This window comes from Doryrhamphus excisus, chromosome 11, assembly GCF_030265055.1.
Source record: "Doryrhamphus excisus isolate RoL2022-K1 chromosome 11, RoL_Dexc_1.0, whole genome shotgun sequence".
Taxonomy (NCBI): domain Eukaryota; kingdom Metazoa; phylum Chordata; class Actinopteri; order Syngnathiformes; family Syngnathidae; genus Doryrhamphus; species Doryrhamphus excisus.
In genome coordinates this window covers 4,168,512-4,189,500 of record NC_080476.1, presented here as the reverse complement: position 1 = coordinate 4,189,500, position 20,989 = coordinate 4,168,512, and the positions used below count along the sequence as shown (strand labels likewise).

Here is a 20,989-nt window from a genome sequence, read left to right as displayed (position 1 = left end):
AAAATATATATAACATATATACAAATGAAATACGGCATACGTAATTTATTTCACGTTCTGTAGTTCTACGTGTTGGTATTTCTTTGTCCTAAACGAGATCACTATTTTACCAACTTATTTGATGCAAACCAGTAAATTCATGTTAATTTATACTTTCAGCACGGCTTTTAAGATTAAATTCGTGCATTATTGCCACCCATCGGTCACAGAGCAGTTGGTATTGTTCCGGAATGAACAGCATCATGCAAACAGTTTCCGTCTTTGAACGTTCCACAATGTGCCGGCTACTTTCCTCTGAGCGCCTCTAGGAGGCTCTGTACTGCCGTCAACGTTCGCGTATTGGCGCCATTTTGGAGGCAGGAGGGGACAAGCGCTGCAGAGAGGACACTGTTCATCACAATTCATCACAAACAGGTAAATAAATGCACACATTAGCGATTATATTTGAATTGCGGTGCAGCAAAACATGCAGGCACCGCGGCTAAGAAGTATTTGTGAGCGACTGTGGAGGGAGGATGGGGGGTTATGCTCGCGAAGGAGCCAGCCGTCTTGCCCTGCTTAAGGCGATACGTAGCCCGCCTTGCTCGGTTGCGGTGTCCGATCCTCCTCGCTGGCTGACCTGGTCCTTCCTCGGGGCTAAACGCTTACTCGTCACGTAGTAGCGGACGACGCCACACTGTGTCCCCGGTAGCATGTGCTCACTGGACCTCAGGGTGTTTAAATGACCGCGGTCGGTACTCTTTAAGGCAATGTAACGGTCATCCAGCGGGGTGTTTTGTTCCTCGCCGTCCGCCCTGTCATCACTCGGCTAGCAGCATTAGCTCCTCGGCAGCCCTGAGCTGTGCTTAGCCGCCTAATGGCTAGCAAGCTAGCATCTAGCTAGCGACCACTGCTATCCGGATTAGCTACCGTCAACATCAATCATATTCTCTGCTACTACACAATTGCAACGAGCAGCATACCAAACACGTTATTTCTAATGTGCTGTAATAATAAATTGATTCTGTTGGCTCATTTTACGAGGGAAAACGTTCAACTTAATGGCGGCTGTTTTGAAGCTACCAACCATCCGCTTTTTCACTGTGGTTATTATGAGCTACTTAAATAAACATACCACTCTGTTTTATTCATGCTGGAGTAACATTTAGCTGTTTATTCATTCACTGAACAAGGACGTATGAATGTCTTGTGCTCATGTGACCAACCGTAACTCCATAATGTAAACATCTGCAGTCAAATGAATGGATGAGCAAGTAAGGAGGACCTCGAAAACGGAAGAATACAAACAAAAGTGGAGGAAAGTCATGTCAACAAACTTCTTTCATAGCAACCGTTCCATTTATTGAGACCAAGACACCAGAAAAACGTGTAAGCAATACCTTGTTTCGGTTCTGTCAACGTCAGTCCAAGGGTTGTGAAGTTAAACTGGTTCCAGTGTAAAGCCTTTGGAAGCCTCTTAAGTGTCTAATGCATGGGTGACCAAACTATGGCGCACAGGCGAAATGCGGAATGGCCTCGCGTTCAAGTCTGAAAATATGGACAATGTATCGCACACACTATGTACACTTGTACCTCTTAGTTTAAATACTAGGCGGAGCTCCTGTCTTGAACAAGGTACAGTTTCCACAAGGAAAGTTATCACAAAATAAAAAGCTGAATCAGTGGGCGACATTACTCTTCTTCCAACGGGCTCAAGCCGAGGGAAGGTGTGCCAAGTTGCTGGTAGGTACAGGCTACGTTCACACTGCAGAGTGACCTATACCGGATTTTTCATGTCAGCGTGAACGGTACAATTCAGTTTTTATCAACAGCGACCCATGCCTGGTTTGCATGTCCGATGCTACGGCAGTCTGAATGGTTACGTCGCATGTATCCGACCTATACGTCACGGAAAGGCGTGTTTTGACAAGACCTGGGCAAAGGTACTCCCAGTTGTCATCCGAAAGTTATTTTTAAAATATGCGCAAGTCAACGTCAAAGCACTCCTGGCTGTGACATTCAGCCACACGCTCCTCGGAACAGATGTCACAGCAAGTTCCCCATAAACTGCTTGCTTAAATGTTGACTCTGGTTGGACACAAATCTTGAAATTGCCACAAACGCGCCACGTAGAGTACAAACCGAGGCATGTTTACTTCTCTAAACACACGGCAGTGCGTATGACTTTAGTGTTTTGTGCACATGTGCATCGCTTCCCTGCAGTAGTTGTTGCTGTAGTACTACTGGACTAAGTTGTAGTACCAACTGGCAACTACAACACTGACAACTTCAGTAAGCAGTTGGAGCATGGATGCTTAAGTGTTAAAATTAATGCACTAACAGTTTCCAGTAGGAAACCTTTCTTCATTCAAAGTGCGGGCTGGGGGGGCAGCACAAATGGTAAAAATAGAACTCAAGGCATATCTAAAGAGGAAAATTTTGAATGTTGATGCTATTGACGGTAACATTTGTTCTGTCTATAATAGTATACCTTTCTACAAAATACAACAAATATACTCAAATAAAAATTGATGAATGGATGTCAATACTGCGCATGTAATGTGGTGGCGGCGGCTTAATTATTAAATAACAGCACTCAAGCCTTTTTAAACTGTCTTTTTAGTACACACGTCATGAGCAGCTGCTGCTTCTCTCTTCATTTCTCTCTTGTCAAAAGCCAGCCAGTGTTTGTGTCAAGGATGGAGAGTCCTTGTATTTCTGCTCCTTGCAGCCGAGATACACCACACTCCGATGCAGAAAATTCAGGGATACCAATACACTCGTTTGTTCAACCGCTCAGTCGCAGCTGGGCAGTGTATCCGTTAGTGTTGCACTATTCTGCAAAAATCCTGAATGATGATTTTCTTGCTCAGAATTTACATTGCAACTCTCTGGGATAGTTTCCCCACAAAGCAATTCATAAATAATTGCTGTTTTGTGGTTGAATACAGCCTATTAGTTAGTGAGGGTATACTGAAGCCTATCCCACCCTGGACTGGTCACCAGCCAATGGCAGGGAACATAGACAAAAAACTATAAACACATCCAAGCTAATTGTTCTTGGCTTAAATTAAGCATTTTCAAGCATAAATATGTCTAAATTTTGTTAAATACAAATAGAAGGCAGAAGAAGCATTGTAATTGTGAATGCAGTATTCTACATTGGCCACTGGGTCAGCCAATTGTTTGTCGAGGCAAGGACAGACATGATCGCCAGGCATTTATTGCAGGTTTAAATGATCTCACGACAGACAAAATAATAACATTTCCATGTTACCTGCATTCTGGACAGAATTTACTGTTAAACGGCAAATCTTGTGCAAAGTGAAATAATGTATACGCAATGTCATCGTGACGAGAAGGAACGACCATGTGGGGAAGTATTTTCATGGCGGACTGCTTAATCATGCCGGGATGTTATAACAAACACCAACTCCCCCCATCTCAAACTGAACTTGTCAGACAGCTGCGAAAAAACTTGGCAAGTCCTCTCCTACAGCTTGTGAATGGAAGCTTGTGGGATTAGCTTAGTTTAGCAGGCTGGATGAGTGTTTTCACCTCGTCTTAATTGTGTAAGCAAAGTAAGCTTGTCATAACATATTTTACATTAATAATACAATTGGAATTGCATCAGAGACTTGATCACGAGCACGGGTAATACAGTTTGTGGAAGATGTTGTAGGAATGTGTGCAGAGGCTGACATCCCATTAGAAAAGTTAGCCAGGATACACCCATTTCTCAATTACTACACAAAATTAGCCAATCACATATTGCATCAATAAATGTAAGGGTTGTTGCATTTATTTAATGGATTTATTCACAAATCCAAAAAGCACAAACAGTATGCTGGTAATATACAGTGAGTGTAAAAAGACAAAACATTTAAATGGAAAAAAATAAAATAGATTTTATGGGCCGTGCAACCATAACAATCATAATAACACAGGTGGTGTTGGGGCAGTAACCCACAACAAGCTAAAACTCAACTCTGAACCTGCGACGTCACTTCCTGTCCCCCACACATCGATCCGCCTGCCACTAAGGCCCGCTAGGGAACACATTTGTTGTAACGCTACACACAAGCAGTTTTATTTACATCTTAAATGGCTTCTTTACTCTTTATTATGTCTACTATATTACTCAGAGCGTAAAGCCATCTAAAGCCGCCATTACATTACATTACATTGATGAGACAATATCCACAGCAGGAAGTATGCTTATGCTCTTTTAGAAATTATAAGTAATAATTTTTGTCTTTTAAGGTTTTTCTTTTTTTGTGCAGCCCCCGCGTCCATTTGTTTGTTTTCTTTTAAACACCCATGTGAGGTGTTTGTGTGAGTCACTTCTCAGTTTGGCCTCTGAATTTAGTGCATAAAGTGTTTTTTTTTTTTCATTTTAGTCAGAGTGCCAGCCTCCTGACCATGGCGTTTTATGTGCACCAGTGTAGCAGCAGTATAACTGGAAGAGGCCATAAACACCACAGAGTGTCTTGGCAGAGAGATAGAATGGCCATCTATCGCATATTCATCATGCCATTAATAATTATATATATATATATATATATATATATATATATATATAAATTCAAAAAGGTGCCGTGTCAAAGCCAATTACTACAGAAGTGATCCAGATCAGTCTGCAGTGTAAATGCAGCACGTTCACTCTCTTTCTGTCAAGCATCGTCAGATGTTGTTTTTAGGTTGCAACTTGCTACATTGTGTTGCATCAAACTTGATCCTATTGACTCTATGTTAGTTTTCACCTTCACTATTTAAAGGCCTTGGCTCTTTAAATAGTGAAGGTGAAGGCCGAAAAAACGACCACAAAGTGGCAGAAATAACCAGGAAGTGAAAAGGCATCTCAACGTGATATGCCAAGGAGGTTGGTCATTACTGACGAGGAAACAAGAACAAGCAAATTATATGCAAAGTTTTTTTTTTTTTAAATTAACCCACATTCCATGTTTTGTTTGTATATGGCTAGATGGACTGTGTCTTATATCAGGGTCCAGCTGGTCTGGGCCAACTTTTCCAGTTTAGTTTGTGTAGGTGGAATAAAATTTCTTTCACTGCAGGGTTTGTTAGCGCTAACAACCCTTCAGTCGTAGTGGTACAATCTCGTAGAGCAATATCCTCCTTGCCATACATTCAAAGCCTTCCTGTCGATGCTAACGCTGTATGAACTGTATGTTCTGTCAGCATGGCCTGGGAAGCTCCATGTTTACACCACCAAGTCATGCCAGTGTAATGAGTTCCCCCCCCATCTGCTACCAAGTTTCACTTTGTCTTTTTGCGGGCTCACCATCTAAACCCTGTAGCTCATCTTCTTATACATCCTGACTCAAAAAGGTACATACTTGGCATGCCTTTGTTGATGGAGCGAGCACTAGTTTTAAAGTATAGCAAAATCTTCTTGAGTATTGCATGTTTTCATAATGTACCTGTTACTGCATGGTCATAGCAAGTATATAAAACGATAAAATGTTGTATGAGGGCTTTCATCGTCCAAATAGATGAGTCTCATGATGTGCGTTGTTAGCTCCCTCATGATGAGTTTTTTTCTCTTTTTAGAACGCACAGAGCAGGGTAAGACGTGTGCTCATTTCCCATAAGGATTATAGATGATGAGTCAAATATCCCCCTAGAAAATGCAGTTTTCTTTTAACAGCCAAATGCCCCCTGATGGTTCTTGGACTGCTCTCTGCACTGGTAACAACTTTCATTTGGGCCAAGAGTCACAATACTACATAGCACTTGCATTTCACTGTGTATTGACAAACACAAGACCACAGTCGGCTATCATTAATTTATTTGTTTGTGAAAAATTGCCATATAGTCCGGTGTCTGGGCTGGCCAATCCTGGAGCATCTTTCTTGACATTTTTCACTATCAGGAACTTTGATGCAGAGGCTGAAGTTTCAGGAGGAGCACCATAGTGCTGAAACATTTGCCCTCTTGTAATTTGGAAGGTAGGAGGCAAAGACAAAGTACATGGTCCCCATGACAGTCTAAATCACAGGAGAAGGCACATTCTTAAGCAGGAGAACACTTCAGCCTTCACACCAATGGTCTCTATAGTGAAGAAGGTGAAGATTCTCCAGCATTGGCCAGCCCTGACACCAGACATCAACATTATTGAGCATGTTTGGGGTTAAATGGAGGGGAGGCTTGGAAGATGAAACCAAAGAACTGTGATGAAATCTGTGAGTCATGCAAGGCTGCTTTATCTGCCATTCTAGAAGATTTTATCAATTAATTATGATGTATGCATGGAGTCCTCCAAACTGATGGGAGTCATGCACAATATTAACTTTTCTTACCAAGACATCCTGACTTTATGTTCTGATGTTTTCAAAGGAAAATCAAATAAAAAAAAGACTTATTTATTGTTCCTGTAGCTTGGATAAGTGACAACCTTGATCAGGCACTGTATGTATACCACTTGAAAATGCTGAGAAGGTAGAGGACTCTCTACTCCAGTAGATTTTCTTGAGGTTATATACAGTAGCTTGTCGGGGTTAGGTTGTTAACCTTTGAATCAAAGAGGAATAGCATGAAAATACTACTCAGTCTAAACGTTGTTCAGTGCTTGGTATATATCGGTATTTACATAGCCTAATCTTAGAAGCAACAATAGTTGTTACATACCTGATCTCTCTTGTCGCGTTCCAATCATTTGAGTGGTGTCTAAATCTAAATCTACACTCTGCACAACCACCTACCTTTCATGATGCATGTCACATAGGCATCAAAACAAGTCGTTTTGACATCATCGTCATCATCATTGTCATATCAGATTTGAAAAATGTACAGTATATTTGTAGCATCTTAGAATTCCCGTTACCCTCGTACAGTCGTATGGTGTTTATATTTAACAGTGGGCTTTCAAATAAGCCGAATTTGTCTAAACGGTGTCACTCTCCACTATCAACATGTCACACACTTTGTCACTATTTATGTTTGATTCCAACTTTTTGTATTCAACTTTGTGTTGTTGTTGTTGTTTGTATGCCCACTGAGCTTTCCTGGAAAGGGTCCTAGGCTCCAGTATCTCTGACATCGGATGGTGTGCACACACGGCACACAAACTGTCTGCCACGTTGCCTCCTGTTTGTGTTTGTGTGTGCACTGACGGCTAACTTTAGTGCAGACATATCCAAACAAACCATCGACCAGCGAGAAAACAGCGCTTCTGCAAAGTTGTTTTTATTGAAGCGCCATTATGTGCTGACATTTGCAATGAGCCAAAACAAGTGAATGACTTGAATATCACAATATAATGGAACATAAACAGCACAACATACTGTAAACACTAGAATATCTGTCGTACAGATGTCTGTACACGTGGAGCTCCTTCACTGCTTTGCTTCCCGTTTTAAATCTCTACTGACATGGTCTTTGTCCAGGTAGTGAAGAGCTACAGAGGATGGCTCACTCTAAAGCTCGAGCCACGGACGGGAAGGTCACCTACCCCCCGGGGATCAAGGAGATCGCGGACAAGATCTCCAAGGAGGAAATGGTCCGCAGGCTCAAGGTGAGTCCTGCAGTCGTTGCGTCTCCTCGTGTCTCCTGTTTTTACTGACTGATCTATCATCGTGTCAGATGGTGGTGAAGACCTTCATGGACATGGACCAGGACTCCGAGGAGGAGAAGGAGCTCTACCTGAACCTGGCTCTCCACCTGGCCTCAGACTTCTTCCTAAAGCATCCCGACAAAGACGTGCGCCTGCTGGTGGCGTGCTGCCTGGCCGACATATTCCGGATTTACGCTCCAGAAGCGCCGTACACCTCCCCCGATAAGCTCAAGGTTCCCTCATCTGCCATTTTGTACCTGAAGATCACCTGAAGACCAGAGTCAGTGTTGGTATCATGTGTGTCTGTCTCCTCTGCAGGATATTTTCATGTTTATCACCAGACAGCTAAAAGGTCTGGAGGACACAAAAAGCGCACAGTTCAACAGATACTTCTACCTGCTAGAGGTGAGTTAGCTCTAATCATAGTTGGCGTTTGGTATGCTAGGAAAATGTGCCCACAATAAATGTTTGTCTCTGTTCAGAACATTGCCTGGGTAAAGTCCTACAACATCTGCTTCGAGCTTGAAGACAGCAACGAGATCTTCACCCAACTTTATAGAACCCTCTTCCAGGTCATCAAGTAAGTCAAATTGGACTTTTTTTTTTATTTGTATTTTTTTAATATAATCCTCACAGGCCAGCTTCATCGTTGATGTTCCACACTTGTGTTGTCACAGCAATGGCCACAACCAGAAGGTGCACATGCACATGGTGGACCTGATGAGCTCCATCGTCTGCGAGGGGGACACCGTTTCCCAGGAGCTGCTGGACACTGTCCTGGTCAACTTGGTGCCCGCACACAAGGTAATATGGAAGACACAATAAGGCATCATGAAACTTGGTACGTTCCATCCACTGTCATTTAGTGAGCTCCCTGCAGGTGAATAGTAGTATTGCAGCTCCAAAGTCATCAATACAGACACGGCCACACTTTTTACAGCGAGGGCCGCATACTGGGGCTAAAGTTGTTAAAATGTTGTTGAAGTTATAGTCTTGAATATCCTGGTCAATTCAGTTTTTTTTTTTTTTTTTTTTTTTTTTTGGAAAGGTCACAGCAAAGATCAGTTTCTTTACAAACTGTAATTGTTTTCAAATGTTAATTCATTCAGCCTCCTGATGGGGAAAATAATTAATAAATAACTGAATTTCCTTCCGCTCACCTCATACTAAAGTTAACCTTGTCGTTTATTCCTGTGTAGAATTTGAACAAGCAAGCATACGACCTGGCCAAAGCTCTGCTGAAGAGGACCGCTCAGGCGATTGAACCTTACATCACCAACGTAAGGGCTTCTTCAGCGTCTGGATGACGACACTGAGCACATCACCGGGATGTGTGTCGCCTACTAACAGTCCATACCTGCGTCCTCAGTTCTTCAACCAGGTCCTGATGCTGGGGAAGACGTCAGTCAGCGACCTCTCCGAGCACGTCTTCGACCTTATCCTGGAGCTCTACAACATCGACAGTCACCTGCTGCTCTCCGTGCTGCCTCAGCTGGAGTTCAAGCTCAAGGTAGAAGACTTTTCTTTACATTTGTAAACGTCCATGCAGCTTTCAGAAAGAGCAGGCTCATGCCTTGTCCTTTTAGTTAACAAACGATACAGGCTTACCTTTTTTTCTCATACCACTTTACTATTTTATGGTGGTGTGAGAAAAATATCATGCTCATAATGCAGTCAGACATGCTACGTGTGCATGTGCTTATCTGCAACCGTGTGCATGTGTGCACCCCAAATGTAGCAATTGTATTACAGTTGGCTCCTTTGTTTTTATGTGTGGATTCTGATTTTGTAACCTGCCGTGTTTGCAGCTTTCTGATTCCCATTAAAGAGATAAAGCAGACAGTCAGCTTAATTTTGTCTGCAGTGTCTCAAAGGCATTGGCTTGATGAAGAACACTCATCAAGGCGCTGTACATTGTTGTCCTATTCTCACAAATAATAGCTGCAATAAGCTTCCCCCCCCCCCCCCCCCCCCCTCCATTCTATCACAGTGGTGGTGCAGCTTGTTGAAGCACTGGGATGTTGCCAAAATTCTGATGCGAAGGACGCTCTCTCTCTCGCTCTCCTTCCTCTCTGCAGAGTAACGATAATGACGAGAGGCTGCAAGTCGTCAAGCTGCTGGCTAAGATGTTTGGAGCCAAGGACTCCGAGTTGGCGGCGCAGAATAAACCGCTGTGGCACTGCTACCTGGGCAGGTAGAAAGTCCATGAATCAGTGCCACTGCGCTGCTGATTGGGACCGTGGAAGGAGAGAATATCATCGTCTAAATGTGATTTCTGATGTGAACACCTTGCTGTCTTTTGAAGGTTTAACGACATCCACGTTCCCATCAGACTGGAGTGTGTCAAGTTTGCTAGCCACTGTCTCATGAATCATCCAGACCTGGCCAAAGACCTTACAGGTACCTGTATATTATCCCAAGAACATAAAGTTCATGTTATTTTATTTCATTAATTGACCTTTTATTTCCTATATAGCACTAGTGCTATAATGATATTAAAGCTTCTTAATGATATCTTTCATGTGTAACCTTATCTTATTTACATCACATTCACATTTGACTGTATTTTCTGTTCACTCATGCTTTCTTCTCATCCTCCTATCCAGAATACCTAAGGGTCAGGTCACATGACCCAGAGGAGGCCATTCGCCACGATGTCATTGTTTCTATTGTCACCGCCGCCAAGAAGGACTTGTCTCTCGTCAATGACGCCTTGCTCAATTTTGTCAAAGAGCGAACGTTGGACAAGAGAGTAAGCAAGACGTTTATTGTACTGACTTTAGTGTAAACATAAAGTGTCTCGATTTTGATTGTGTCCGCCATTGCCTCTTTCAGTGGCGTGTGCGTAAGGAGGCCATGATGGGGCTGGCATCCATCTACAGGAAGTACTCGCTGCAGGGCGAGGGAGGGCGTGAGGCGTCCAAGCAGATTTCATGGATCAAAGATAAGCTACTGCACATCTACTACCAGAACAGTATTGACGACAGGTGTGTGCATGTCTCCAGCTGACTTAGTGCCAGTAAATCGCCAGGAGTAAGAAAGGGACACATTTTCACCCTCTTGACTGCTTTGCGTGTTTCCCAGGCTGCTGGTGGAGCGGGTGTTTGCCCAGTATATGGTTCCTCACAACCTGGAGACGGCAGAGAGGATGAAGTGTCTCTACTACCTCTATGCCACCTTGGATACAAACGCTGTCAAGTAAGTGTTCTTTACACTGCAGCTGTCTCACTCTTTTAGCCCCTACAAAACATTTTGGGACACAAGAAAATGTGCAATTATAATTTTTGGGCCAAATTACCCAAAACAGCCACACAAAGTGAATGTGAAGTGAACCATAGGGAGTAATGACATGGATTTGGGCCCTATATTGAAAATATCCTTTTCAAAAGGGCCCAAGGATATTTTAATGTTGTCTATTTTTTCGGAGGGACGGGGTTAGCTACAAGGCAATAGCTTAAGGTCTTACCTGATCCCATTTCAAATTTGACAATAACACTATAATTTTTTTTTATATATTACACTGGTTTAAGGGTTAAAAAGTGTATTGTTTCCTCCTATGTTTTCCTTGCAGAGCTCTCAATGAGATGTGGAAGTGTCAAAATCTGCTGAGGCATCATGTCAAAGATCTGCTGGACCTCGTCAAAAAACCCAAGGTCACCACCAGGACTTGAAAAAGACAGGCTGATGATTTAATCTGCTTTTATTTCATGTGCTTTTATTGGCTTGTTTACAGTCTGAATCATCCAGCAAGGCCGTTTTTGCCAAAGTCATGGTCATCACAAGTAAGGAAACTTCTCTGGAATTCAAACAGTCTGTGTTTGTGTATTTTTGTTTAACACTTAGGACACATGGGTAGGATTCAATAGTTTTTAGTACTTTTGCCTTTCCCTTTTTATATTATATATTAACAGCTTAAATACTGCATATCTTGCCTTGGTTGGTTTACTTTTTTTCTAGTACAACCTCACATATGTGACTGTACTATGTTTTTTATTGTGTATTGACACGTTGGGCCTAAAATCATGCTGAAACCTAACATTAGAGCAGGGAATTTTTTTATTTTTTTTTTACTGTAAAAGTCGTCCTTCATTCATTGCAGTTAATTTGTTCCAGACCCGAACGTGATAAGTGAATTTCCATGAAGTAGGATTGCCATTTTCTGTTTAGGTTCGTGCTTTCCCGATCTCAGTCGAGAAAATAGTCCAGACAGCTGATGGAAGGAACCCCTGCAGTAATATTCATTCAGCCCCAAATGTTCCTTTATCTGAGGCGCAATATCAAAACAATTGCCCTCGAAATGTGCAGAAATACTAAAGCATATGACGTGGTGAATTAGCTTACGCCGGGTTCACACGGGAGCCGTCACAGCAGCAGTCCTGATCCGATCCTTCTTGGCGCAAAGTGCCACTCACACTGGCTCCAGCGGAAACTGCTCGCGAGAGGGGTTTAGAGTTCACGCATATGGCTATTCCGGCATCTGTGACGTCTGCGGCACCCCAGAAAAGTTAGAACATGAACGCATTCTTTCCAACTTGCTGGTGTAAGCCTACAGCAGGCATTTCAATCTTACGGAATGCTTCTGGCGGGTGTTCCAGCAATGGACGTTGACACAAAAAGCAGGGATAGCATATAAAAATATGACAAATGACAGAAATTCAACCAAAACTACACCTTAACAATCCGATAGAGTCATTGGACATTTTCGTGTGGGACAATTATCTGCACTCCTTCCTTCCTGACTGGTTTCAGTGATGAAAAGTGCAAAAACTGCAAATATTTCAACATTTGAGCACACATCTGAAACAGGAAATATTGCTTTCTCTTTATTTTTCACAACAAAAATAATATTAACAGTAACTTCTTTTGGTGTCATGAGAACTTTAAAGACTTTAATGATGCAGTTTGAAGTCGCATGTTGAAACGAGCATCTGTGTGGCTATGTCGTAATACTAAGATGCCATGTCATGCTACACCTGCATAGCAGATACTAAGTCGCGACTTCATAAGAGTTAAATAGTATGGCAGTAAACCTCACATTCTGTGTGTGTGTGTGTGTCTGTCTCAGGGAACCTCCCAGACCCAGGGAAGGCCCAGGACTTTGTCAAGAAGTTGGCTCAGGTCCTGGAGGATGATGAGAGAATCAGAGACCAGCTGGAGACTTTGGTCAGCCCCTCATGCTCCTGTAAGCAGGCGGAGGTTTGCGTGGTGAGTAGGGCTCCATTCACACTCTAACCCTGTTGGTCATTATGACACGTTGTTTGTTTGTTGATTGTGTTTTTGTAACCTGCCACGCAGCGAGACATCACTAAAAAGCTTGGCAGCCCCAAACAGCCCAGCAATCCCTTCTTGGAGATGGTCAAGTTCCTACTGGAGAGAATCGCTCCTGTACACATCGACACTGAGTCCATCAGGTAGTGTCCATGTTTGCATATGAGACCACTGCAACTCTTCAATATCTTCTGCCTGTGACTGAGCCTTCTCTTTGTCTTTGGTCTCCTGCCAGTGCTCTGATAAAACAGGTGAACAAATCCATTGAAGGAACAGCTGACGACGACGACGAGGGCGTTCCAACGGACAGTGCCATCAGGGCCGGACTGGAACTGCTGAAGGTAAAGCTCCGCTTGTCTTTCATTGACATACTAGTACTTAACGTAAAACCCATAAACAATTCATATAAATCTAATATAAAGTACTGAGCCTGAAGCCCCTGTGTTGTCATTCCTCTCAGGTGTTGTCCTTCACACACCCGGTGTCCTTCCACTCTGCCGAGACATTCGAGTCTCTGCTGGGCTGCTTGAAGATGGATGACGAGAAGGTGGCCGAGGCTGCCCTGCAGATCTTCAAGAACACGGGGAGCAAGATGGAGGAGAGTTTCCCTCACATCAAATCGTACGTGTCGCGATTCATTTTTTGGTTTGTTTTTTTGCATTTCAAATTTGAAGGTAGATTGGGTACATTAGAAATCTTGAAATCACATTTGGAAGTCAGCATCTGCTCGCTGTACTTAAATAGAACGGGCTTCCCCTCCATTGGCATGATGGGAAGAGGTGGGTCACCACTGCGTTAACTCTCCCCTTTGTTTTGCTCCCTCTAGTGTTTTGCTGCCAGTACTGCAGGCCAAAGCCAAGCGTGGCCCTCCTCGTCAGGCCAAGTACTCCATCCATTGCATCAACGCTATGTTCACCAACAGAGACACACACTTTGCTCAGATCTTTGAGGTCAGTCTTTGCTTTGTTTCTTTTCGTTGCTCCCCATCGCTGTTCATTTATGTGTATATATTTGCACATGTGTGTAGCCTCTACACAAAGGTCTGGACCCGGCCAATCTGGAGCAGCTCATCACCCCTCTGACCACCTTAGGTCACTTGGCCCAGCTGGCCCCAGAACAGTTTGCTGCTCCTCTCAAGTCGCTGGTGGCCAACTTCATAGTGAAAGATCTGCTCATGAACGACAGGGTACTGATGACGTTTCAGGCAGTGGTTCTCAACTGGTTTGTCTGCAGGACCCACCATCACCCCTTAATGACAAGCGCTGACCAAATTGCGTAGATTCTCTAATTCCTCAAGATGTTTTTACCAAATACTTCCTCCCTCTCCCGCTCAAGGTTATCAAAGTTGCCCAGAAACATGGCACACGCATCATGGCAGTGTAGAAAAGTAATGGAACAGACAAGAACGCAGGGCCCATCCAGGACCCACTTTTGGGTCAAGATCCACCAGTTGAGAATCACTGATTTAGTCAATTGTTTTCATGAGTCAACAATATTAAATAAAATATGTACAAACATTTGAATATTGTTTTGTGTTGGTAGATGCCAGGCAAGAAGACGACCAAACTTTGGGTTCCTGATGACGAAGTTTCTCCTGAGACCATGGCAAAGGTGAGTTTGTGTCCTTCAAGGTGGACATTGTAAATCAAAAAAAGGTGTGATGTGTAAACCAAGTTGTCTTAATTAATTTGCAATCAATCCTCCTCCACGTTGCAGATCCAGGGCATCAAGCTGATGGTGAGGTGGTTGCTAGGAGTGAAGAACAACCAGAGCAAGTCAGGCAACTCCACGCTCCGCATGTTGACCGCTATTCTGCACAGTGATGGAGATCTCACTGAGCAAGGCAGGATGGGGTAAATCTTTATTTAACTATAAATCATTCAGAGTTCATCAGACACTTTTGTGATCTTGGCATTAAAAAAGACAGTAATGTTCACAAGTCAGGCTGCTGCTGTTTTAATTATTTGTGATTGCTTCCCAGCAAACCAGACATGTCCAGGTTACGACTAGCGGCCGCCTGCGCCCTCTTGAAGCTGGCCCAGGAGCCGTGTTATCATAAAATAATCACACTGGAGCAGTATCAGCTGTGCGCGCTCGTCATCAACGTACGTCTTATTTTGATAAACTGCGTCTCCCTTCCTCCTCTTTGCCTCGCTCACCAACATGGCCGTTTTCTGTCTTTCAGGACGAGTGTTACCAGGTGCGTCAGTGTTTCTCCCAGAAGCTCCATCGGGGCCTTTGCCGCCTGCGCCTGCCTCTGGAATACATGGCCGTATTCGCTCTGTGCGCCAAGGACCCGGTCAAAGAGAGGCGAGCACATGCGCGGCAGTGCTTGGTGAAGAATGTCAACATACGGCGCGAGTACCTCAAGCAGCACGCCGCCATCAGTGGTATGAAAATACGACAAGATGATGAACACTGATGTCATTGATGGAAAAATAAGGAGGAGGATGTTTGTTGTTGGAAACAGACAAGCTGTTCTCACTGCTGCCGGAGTACGTGGTGCCCTACGCCATCCACCTGCTGGCACATGACCCCGACTACGTCAAAGTGCAGGACATCGACCAGCTCAAGGACATCAAAGAGTGAGTTGTGCAGAACCGAAGCTCCCCCATCACCATATTTGGACATGTTCTAAATGGCGCCTCCTTCTTAGAGCTCTTTGGTTCGTCCTGGAGATCATCATGGCCAAGAATGAGAACAACAGCCACGCCTTCATCAGGAAAATGGTGGAGAACATAAAACAGACGAAAGACGCTCAGGCACCCGGCGACACCAAAACCAACGAGGTACATGGCACGCCTCCATCCTCACACGTTGTGATGTCCACACGTTGACTGCACACGGCTGACCAAGCACACACACGCCTTCCTTCCACAGAAACTGTACACAGTGTGTGACGTCGCCATGCACATCATCATGTCCAAGAGCACCACCTACAGCCTGGAGTCCCCCAAAGACCCCGTGCTGCCCTCCACCTTCTTCACCAAGCCTGACAAGGTTGTCACCATGACATAGTATAGTCTACTAGGATGTTAGCACATATTGTTAAGAAAGAAATACATGTTTCTTGTTTCAGAATTTCAGCAACACAAAAAATTATCTTCCGCCCGAGATGAAGTCCTTCTTTGTGCCAGGAAAGGTGAGTGTCCTTAAACCTCAAATCAAGTCCAGCTTGTCTGTCGTCGTCGTAAGATCAAACTGTCCATGCAGCCCAAGTCAGCCAACGTCCTGGGGGCCGTCAACAAGCCGCTGGCATCCGCCGGCAAGCAGATCCAGAGCAAAGCTTCCCGCATGGAGACGGCCAGCAACGACGACTCCTCGTCCAACCCCGGCTCTCCGCAGCGTGGCAAGACCAGGTGCAGTAGCTGCTCACTAGCCTGCAACCAAACGCCAGGTGACGGCAAGAGCTTTATTGTTGGATGTCTTTAATTTTTTGTCATTTCAGGCTCGACAGCACAGAAATGGACCACAGTGAAAACGAAGACTTCAGCAGGAAGCGAGCAGACAGCACAGACAAGGTAGAACAAGGCTGGAGTCCACATTTGTGGACTGTGGATGTACGCACATTCATGATTCAGCATTTGCAGCCCCACAAGTTTCTGGATTTTTGTTGATCACCTGTGCAGCCTGTAGCGATCCCTTTTCGGCAGCGTCGTCCTCCCACTTACCTGCCAACACATGCCATGGAAAATATCTTAGGGGCTTATCACATGAAGCTTTAATTTAATATGGGATTTGAAGAACAAATACTTGGTGGAGTATGGTGAGTTTTCCATAGCTCACGGTGTGCTATTGCAGCTAAAACGCTGGACAACCAGTGGTGGAAGACACTGGGTTGGCGGACTGCCCTCTCACTTGGAACCCACCTACAGTATGTTGTTATTGGAAAGTCCTGGTAGACCTCCAACAAGTTTACTCTATCTCACATCCGAAAACACAGTATGGGGTATGGTGCTCTGTTTGTGTAGGTCGAAGGAGTATTGATTGGTTAAGACAAGCTGGGAGCAAGAATAAATTATTCCACTGAAAACCTACATGGTAAAACTCTCTCTTACATGCTCTCTCAACACGGTGTAAACACACTCGTAGAGCCTGAGTTGTACTACCATGCTCTGCTAAACTAAGCTAACACAACCAGCTGCCATTAGCAAGAGGCATTTTTCCACCGCTGTTTCCGGCCGCCGTATCATCACGTTTAGTTTGGGGGGGGGGTTAGTGTTTGTAATGACATTGTGTGGTCTGCCGGGGAAATGCTTCTGACCAGGGGAGGAAATCGAACACGCATGCACACCTCAGTTATCGTGCAATGAATTGATTTATTCATTCACGTACGACATATAGCTTGACCACATGACAGCAGCTGAGCTATATTCTCCACCTCTTCTTTCTTGCAGGAGAGCGAAAAGCCTCGAGGACGTAAACGCGGCATCACAGCGAGTGACGACACGGACAACAAGCCCAAACGCGGCCGTAAGAAGGCGGCGGCTGCCAACACCACCGCAGAGTCCGAGGACCAGTGGGACGAAGACAACCGACCGGAGGACGAGCAAAACAGCCCACCCAAAAAGGGACGCAGGGGGCGGCCCCCAAAGTCCACGACGGCCAACCAGGACACGCCCGCCAAAGGGAAGAGGGGGCGAAAGAAAGCAGCACCTCCTCCAGACGACGACGAGGAGGAAGAGGAGGAGGAGAGGCCAGAAGAGGAGGCGGACGAGGAGGAAGACGAAGATGTGAGCAGTGAAAATATGGAGGTGAAAACCAAAGGAGGACGCCAGGCTCGCACGCCGCGACGATCACAAGGGTGAGGATTGATACTTGACTTCTCCTCCTCCCAGGAAGTTGACATTGTGTTTGTCTACTCGGCAGCACCGACTCTGTATCAGAGTCCACACCACAGAAGAGGAGAGGACGACCACCCAAGTCAGCTCAGACGCCCGCCAAGAAGCCGACGTAAGACACTTTGGTCCACGTGGTGTATGTATGACCAGGAACATGTCACATTACGGTATTTCATCCCCTGCTGGTTGTCTCATTTACTCTCTTAGTGAACAGTCTGAGTTTTAGGGCAGCTTTATTGGAACAGGAATCCAGAAAATGTATTAAATGTTTGAGGGAAGGAAATATTTGAAAATGCGACTTAGTACATCTGCTGCTTTTGGACTCTTATTCACAATTTCTCTTTGCTTTGCTGGTGTTTTCATGTCAAATGTCCAGGCGGGTCTGTACTTGGATTCTGTTGGTAGGATAAACTGGGGCAAAAATATGCCAATTTCATGGTATTACAAGTACAGCTCTACTCTTACTGATGTATCATGATATGATGATATAGAAAATGGAAATTCAGCAGAGTCTGGTATAAAAAGCAATATACAAACCTTAAGCTATAAAAATGAAATGCACTTGTCTCAAATAGAAAAGCACATTTATTTATTGGTAGGAGAGGCTAACTTTTCTTATGGGATGTCAGCCTATGCATATACATATTGCTACTAAATCTTGTAAAAAAAAAAAAAACTGCAATCCCTGTGCTTGTGATGAAGGAAGATGTAGTCACCCATGCCATTCCGACATATATACATACAGATATTTAGCATGACACTCTTGTTTTGTTTACGCAGATGTGCATATTTATGGTGAGTTTATGTTAAAAAATATAAACGTGCTTCTCAGATTTTTTAACTCGGAATTTCCATGTCGTTATGGAGCACTGTAAAACGAGCGGCCATTTTTCAAATACGGTTCATGTCTTTGTGACTTGAGCTTATTATTTCCTTGACCGGATGTCCATGCAGTGCATTGATGGTGTAGTAAACATGTCATTTACACAACACTCTTGTGTTTAATTTCAGGCGTGGAGGACGCTCCAAGTCAGCCGCTAAAGACGACTCTGAGGAAGAAGAGGAGCAAGAGGAAGAAGAGCAGGACGATGAGCCCACACCAAGGGTATGCAAAAATAAAATACTGCTTTGTATACTTGCGTAGAGCACGTTTTCAGCATTACATATTTATGTAAACGTTGGCGCTCTTGACTCGACGCTGGCGCTAACAAGCTGTTTTGTGGTTCAGGGTCGTAAGAAAGCTGCCGGGCGAAGAAGATGAGCCAGCGGGGCGATGTAGAGCGATGGAGTGACGTATGGAATGAATTATGGACATAGAACTTTTTCAACTTTTCATACCCAGTTGCTGCCACTGTTACACACACACACACACACTCACACACACATACACTTGCATCCACCACGTGCACACTACATCCTGTGTTGCTGCGCTGTGGCTCGTCGCATTGTGTCGCGTGGTGTTGTTGTTGGCCACCTTAGCTTAGACATGGTTTGGAGAGAGCAACGTGTGCTTGTAAATAGTCTCTTTTTGTGCGTTTCATGTTCTGTTTTGTCGTGTCGGATGCTGACTGGAGGGGAGGCTGGCGTTGTTGTTGTTGTTATTGTTATTATTATTATTATTATTATTAAAAAACAAACAAACGTTCTCCCATAAAGCGGCCCCCACCTCCTGAGATTAACCTGTTTTTTTTGTGATGTTGTCTCATTTTAAACATTGCCTTTTTGTTTACAGCCCTGTACATTAATACCTTTTTTACCGTGTATTAAAAAATGTACAAACAAAATATCCCAGGCCTGTCCACATGGAGTTTCATCTGGATGCAAATCACCTTTTTTAGGTTTGTTCTCGCTTAACATGCCCTCAAACAAACAAAAAACCTGCTGAATTGGTGCTCATTTAGAATACATCAAAGAAATAAAAATGAGTAATTCAATTGAATGCAATATTTGATAACATTTATGTACAGGGTGTCCCTCATGGATATAAATAAGATAAGGCCTATACTGTAATATACATACAGTATATGAGGGGTGTCCAAACGTGTTACACCAAGGGCCACACAAGAATTATAGGATGCCTTTTTGTGTTTATAAAGCACACCAAGTGGTTAAATATACTTGACTACGTACACAATCCAGTCTAAGACTATATGTATTGTTATCCAAAAATGTAATTAATATAGTTTTGATACATAATTCTGTGAAGTAGACTGGATTACTTAAAGTAGATGGCTGCTATGTCGTTCTTTTATTATGCTCATTTTATTGTGAAGCCCTGAAGAGGAGCTACACACAATAACCCTCATAGAAAACTTTCTAGATCTTCCAGATTGTGCACCTCTTCCTGCAGTGTTTCCATGGACTTCCGACCCCCGGCCCTCCTCTCGTACGCCCACTCACGTGTTTACCGAGTACATGCAATCTGCAGTCCATATAAGGAAGTCCGGGTTGCATTGACATCAGCCACCCAAAACATCTTTCAGGGTTCACTTCATTATCTGGACCTTTGGCATTGTTTAACACGAGAATACAGCATTCTAACTACATTTATTGGTCAGAAAAATTGGAAAAGCATCATAGGTGTCCTTTAAAGGTTTTTAATTTGAGATTGTTGAACGCATAAATCAAGGTCAATGGTTTTTGTTTTTGTCCATTTTTCAGTGTAGCCCTCATCATCCTCCCCAGTGTTTTGATGCAGGTCATGTTTATCTGTTTTATGTTTATGTGTGCCTTGTTTTGTTTTTTCATTTTTAAAATAGGCCATCGGCCAACAAAAAACAAGTTGTGGGCCAGAGGTGGTCCTCGGGCTGGACTTTGGACACCACTGATATACGTTAAACACAATAAGATTTTTTTCTGAAATATTTAAAAGTCAATAATTTGTTAAAAAAAAGACCAATATACATACTTTGGTCTACTTTAGGGTCCCCCCCTTTAGAAATAGCTCTAGCAAATGTTCCTTTGTACACTTGAAAATGATCAATACCGCACATGAAGATCCACAAGGGGGCAGAAGAGTAAAGTTTTTTTTCACCCTTTAATTTCTCCAGGTCGAAAGTTAATGATAATATTTGTTACATACACATGATTGTTTGTTTCATTCTTAGACCTTTTTAGTCAACAATCGCCCACTCCACCCCCCTCCAGTGCTGCAGGGTAATAAAGTGTAAATACTCTATCTGTCTAACTGATGTTTTTGGGTATCGTTTTTATGGCGCACAGACGTCCAGGAAGAAGACTGCGTTACATAGCAACCGGAAGCAGGACGATAAGATGAGTGTGACTACGGTGCAGCAGCTGTTTGCATATGAGTGCGTGTGACATGTAA

At 43.8% G+C, this 20,989-nt stretch overlaps 1 protein-coding gene across 1 annotated transcript; it reads left to right on the top strand.

Moving 5' to 3' along the window:
• Positions 1 to 254: 254 nt before the first annotated feature.
• Positions 255 to 20,766, top strand: pds5b (PDS5 cohesin associated factor B). Its single transcript, XM_058086062.1, has 35 exons — positions 255 to 414; positions 7,386 to 7,513; positions 7,582 to 7,785; positions 7,871 to 7,957; positions 8,035 to 8,132; positions 8,230 to 8,356; positions 8,752 to 8,832; positions 8,922 to 9,062; positions 9,631 to 9,746; positions 9,858 to 9,952; positions 10,159 to 10,304; positions 10,388 to 10,539; positions 10,637 to 10,750; positions 11,124 to 11,205; positions 11,286 to 11,334; positions 12,618 to 12,757; positions 12,848 to 12,963; positions 13,056 to 13,161; positions 13,281 to 13,441; positions 13,647 to 13,770; positions 13,848 to 14,006; positions 14,363 to 14,431; positions 14,537 to 14,673; positions 14,802 to 14,925; positions 15,006 to 15,210; positions 15,291 to 15,405; positions 15,477 to 15,609; positions 15,701 to 15,820; positions 15,900 to 15,962; positions 16,034 to 16,179; positions 16,269 to 16,341; positions 17,218 to 17,624; positions 17,690 to 17,773; positions 18,673 to 18,766; positions 18,890 to 20,766. Exons 2-35 carry the CDS (start codon positions 7,406 to 7,408, stop codon positions 18,920 to 18,922), a joined length of 4,209 nt encoding a protein of 1,402 aa, XP_057942045.1. The 5' UTR covers positions 255 to 414; positions 7,386 to 7,405; the 3' UTR covers positions 18,923 to 20,766.
• Positions 20,767 to 20,989: the final 223 nt, after the last annotated feature.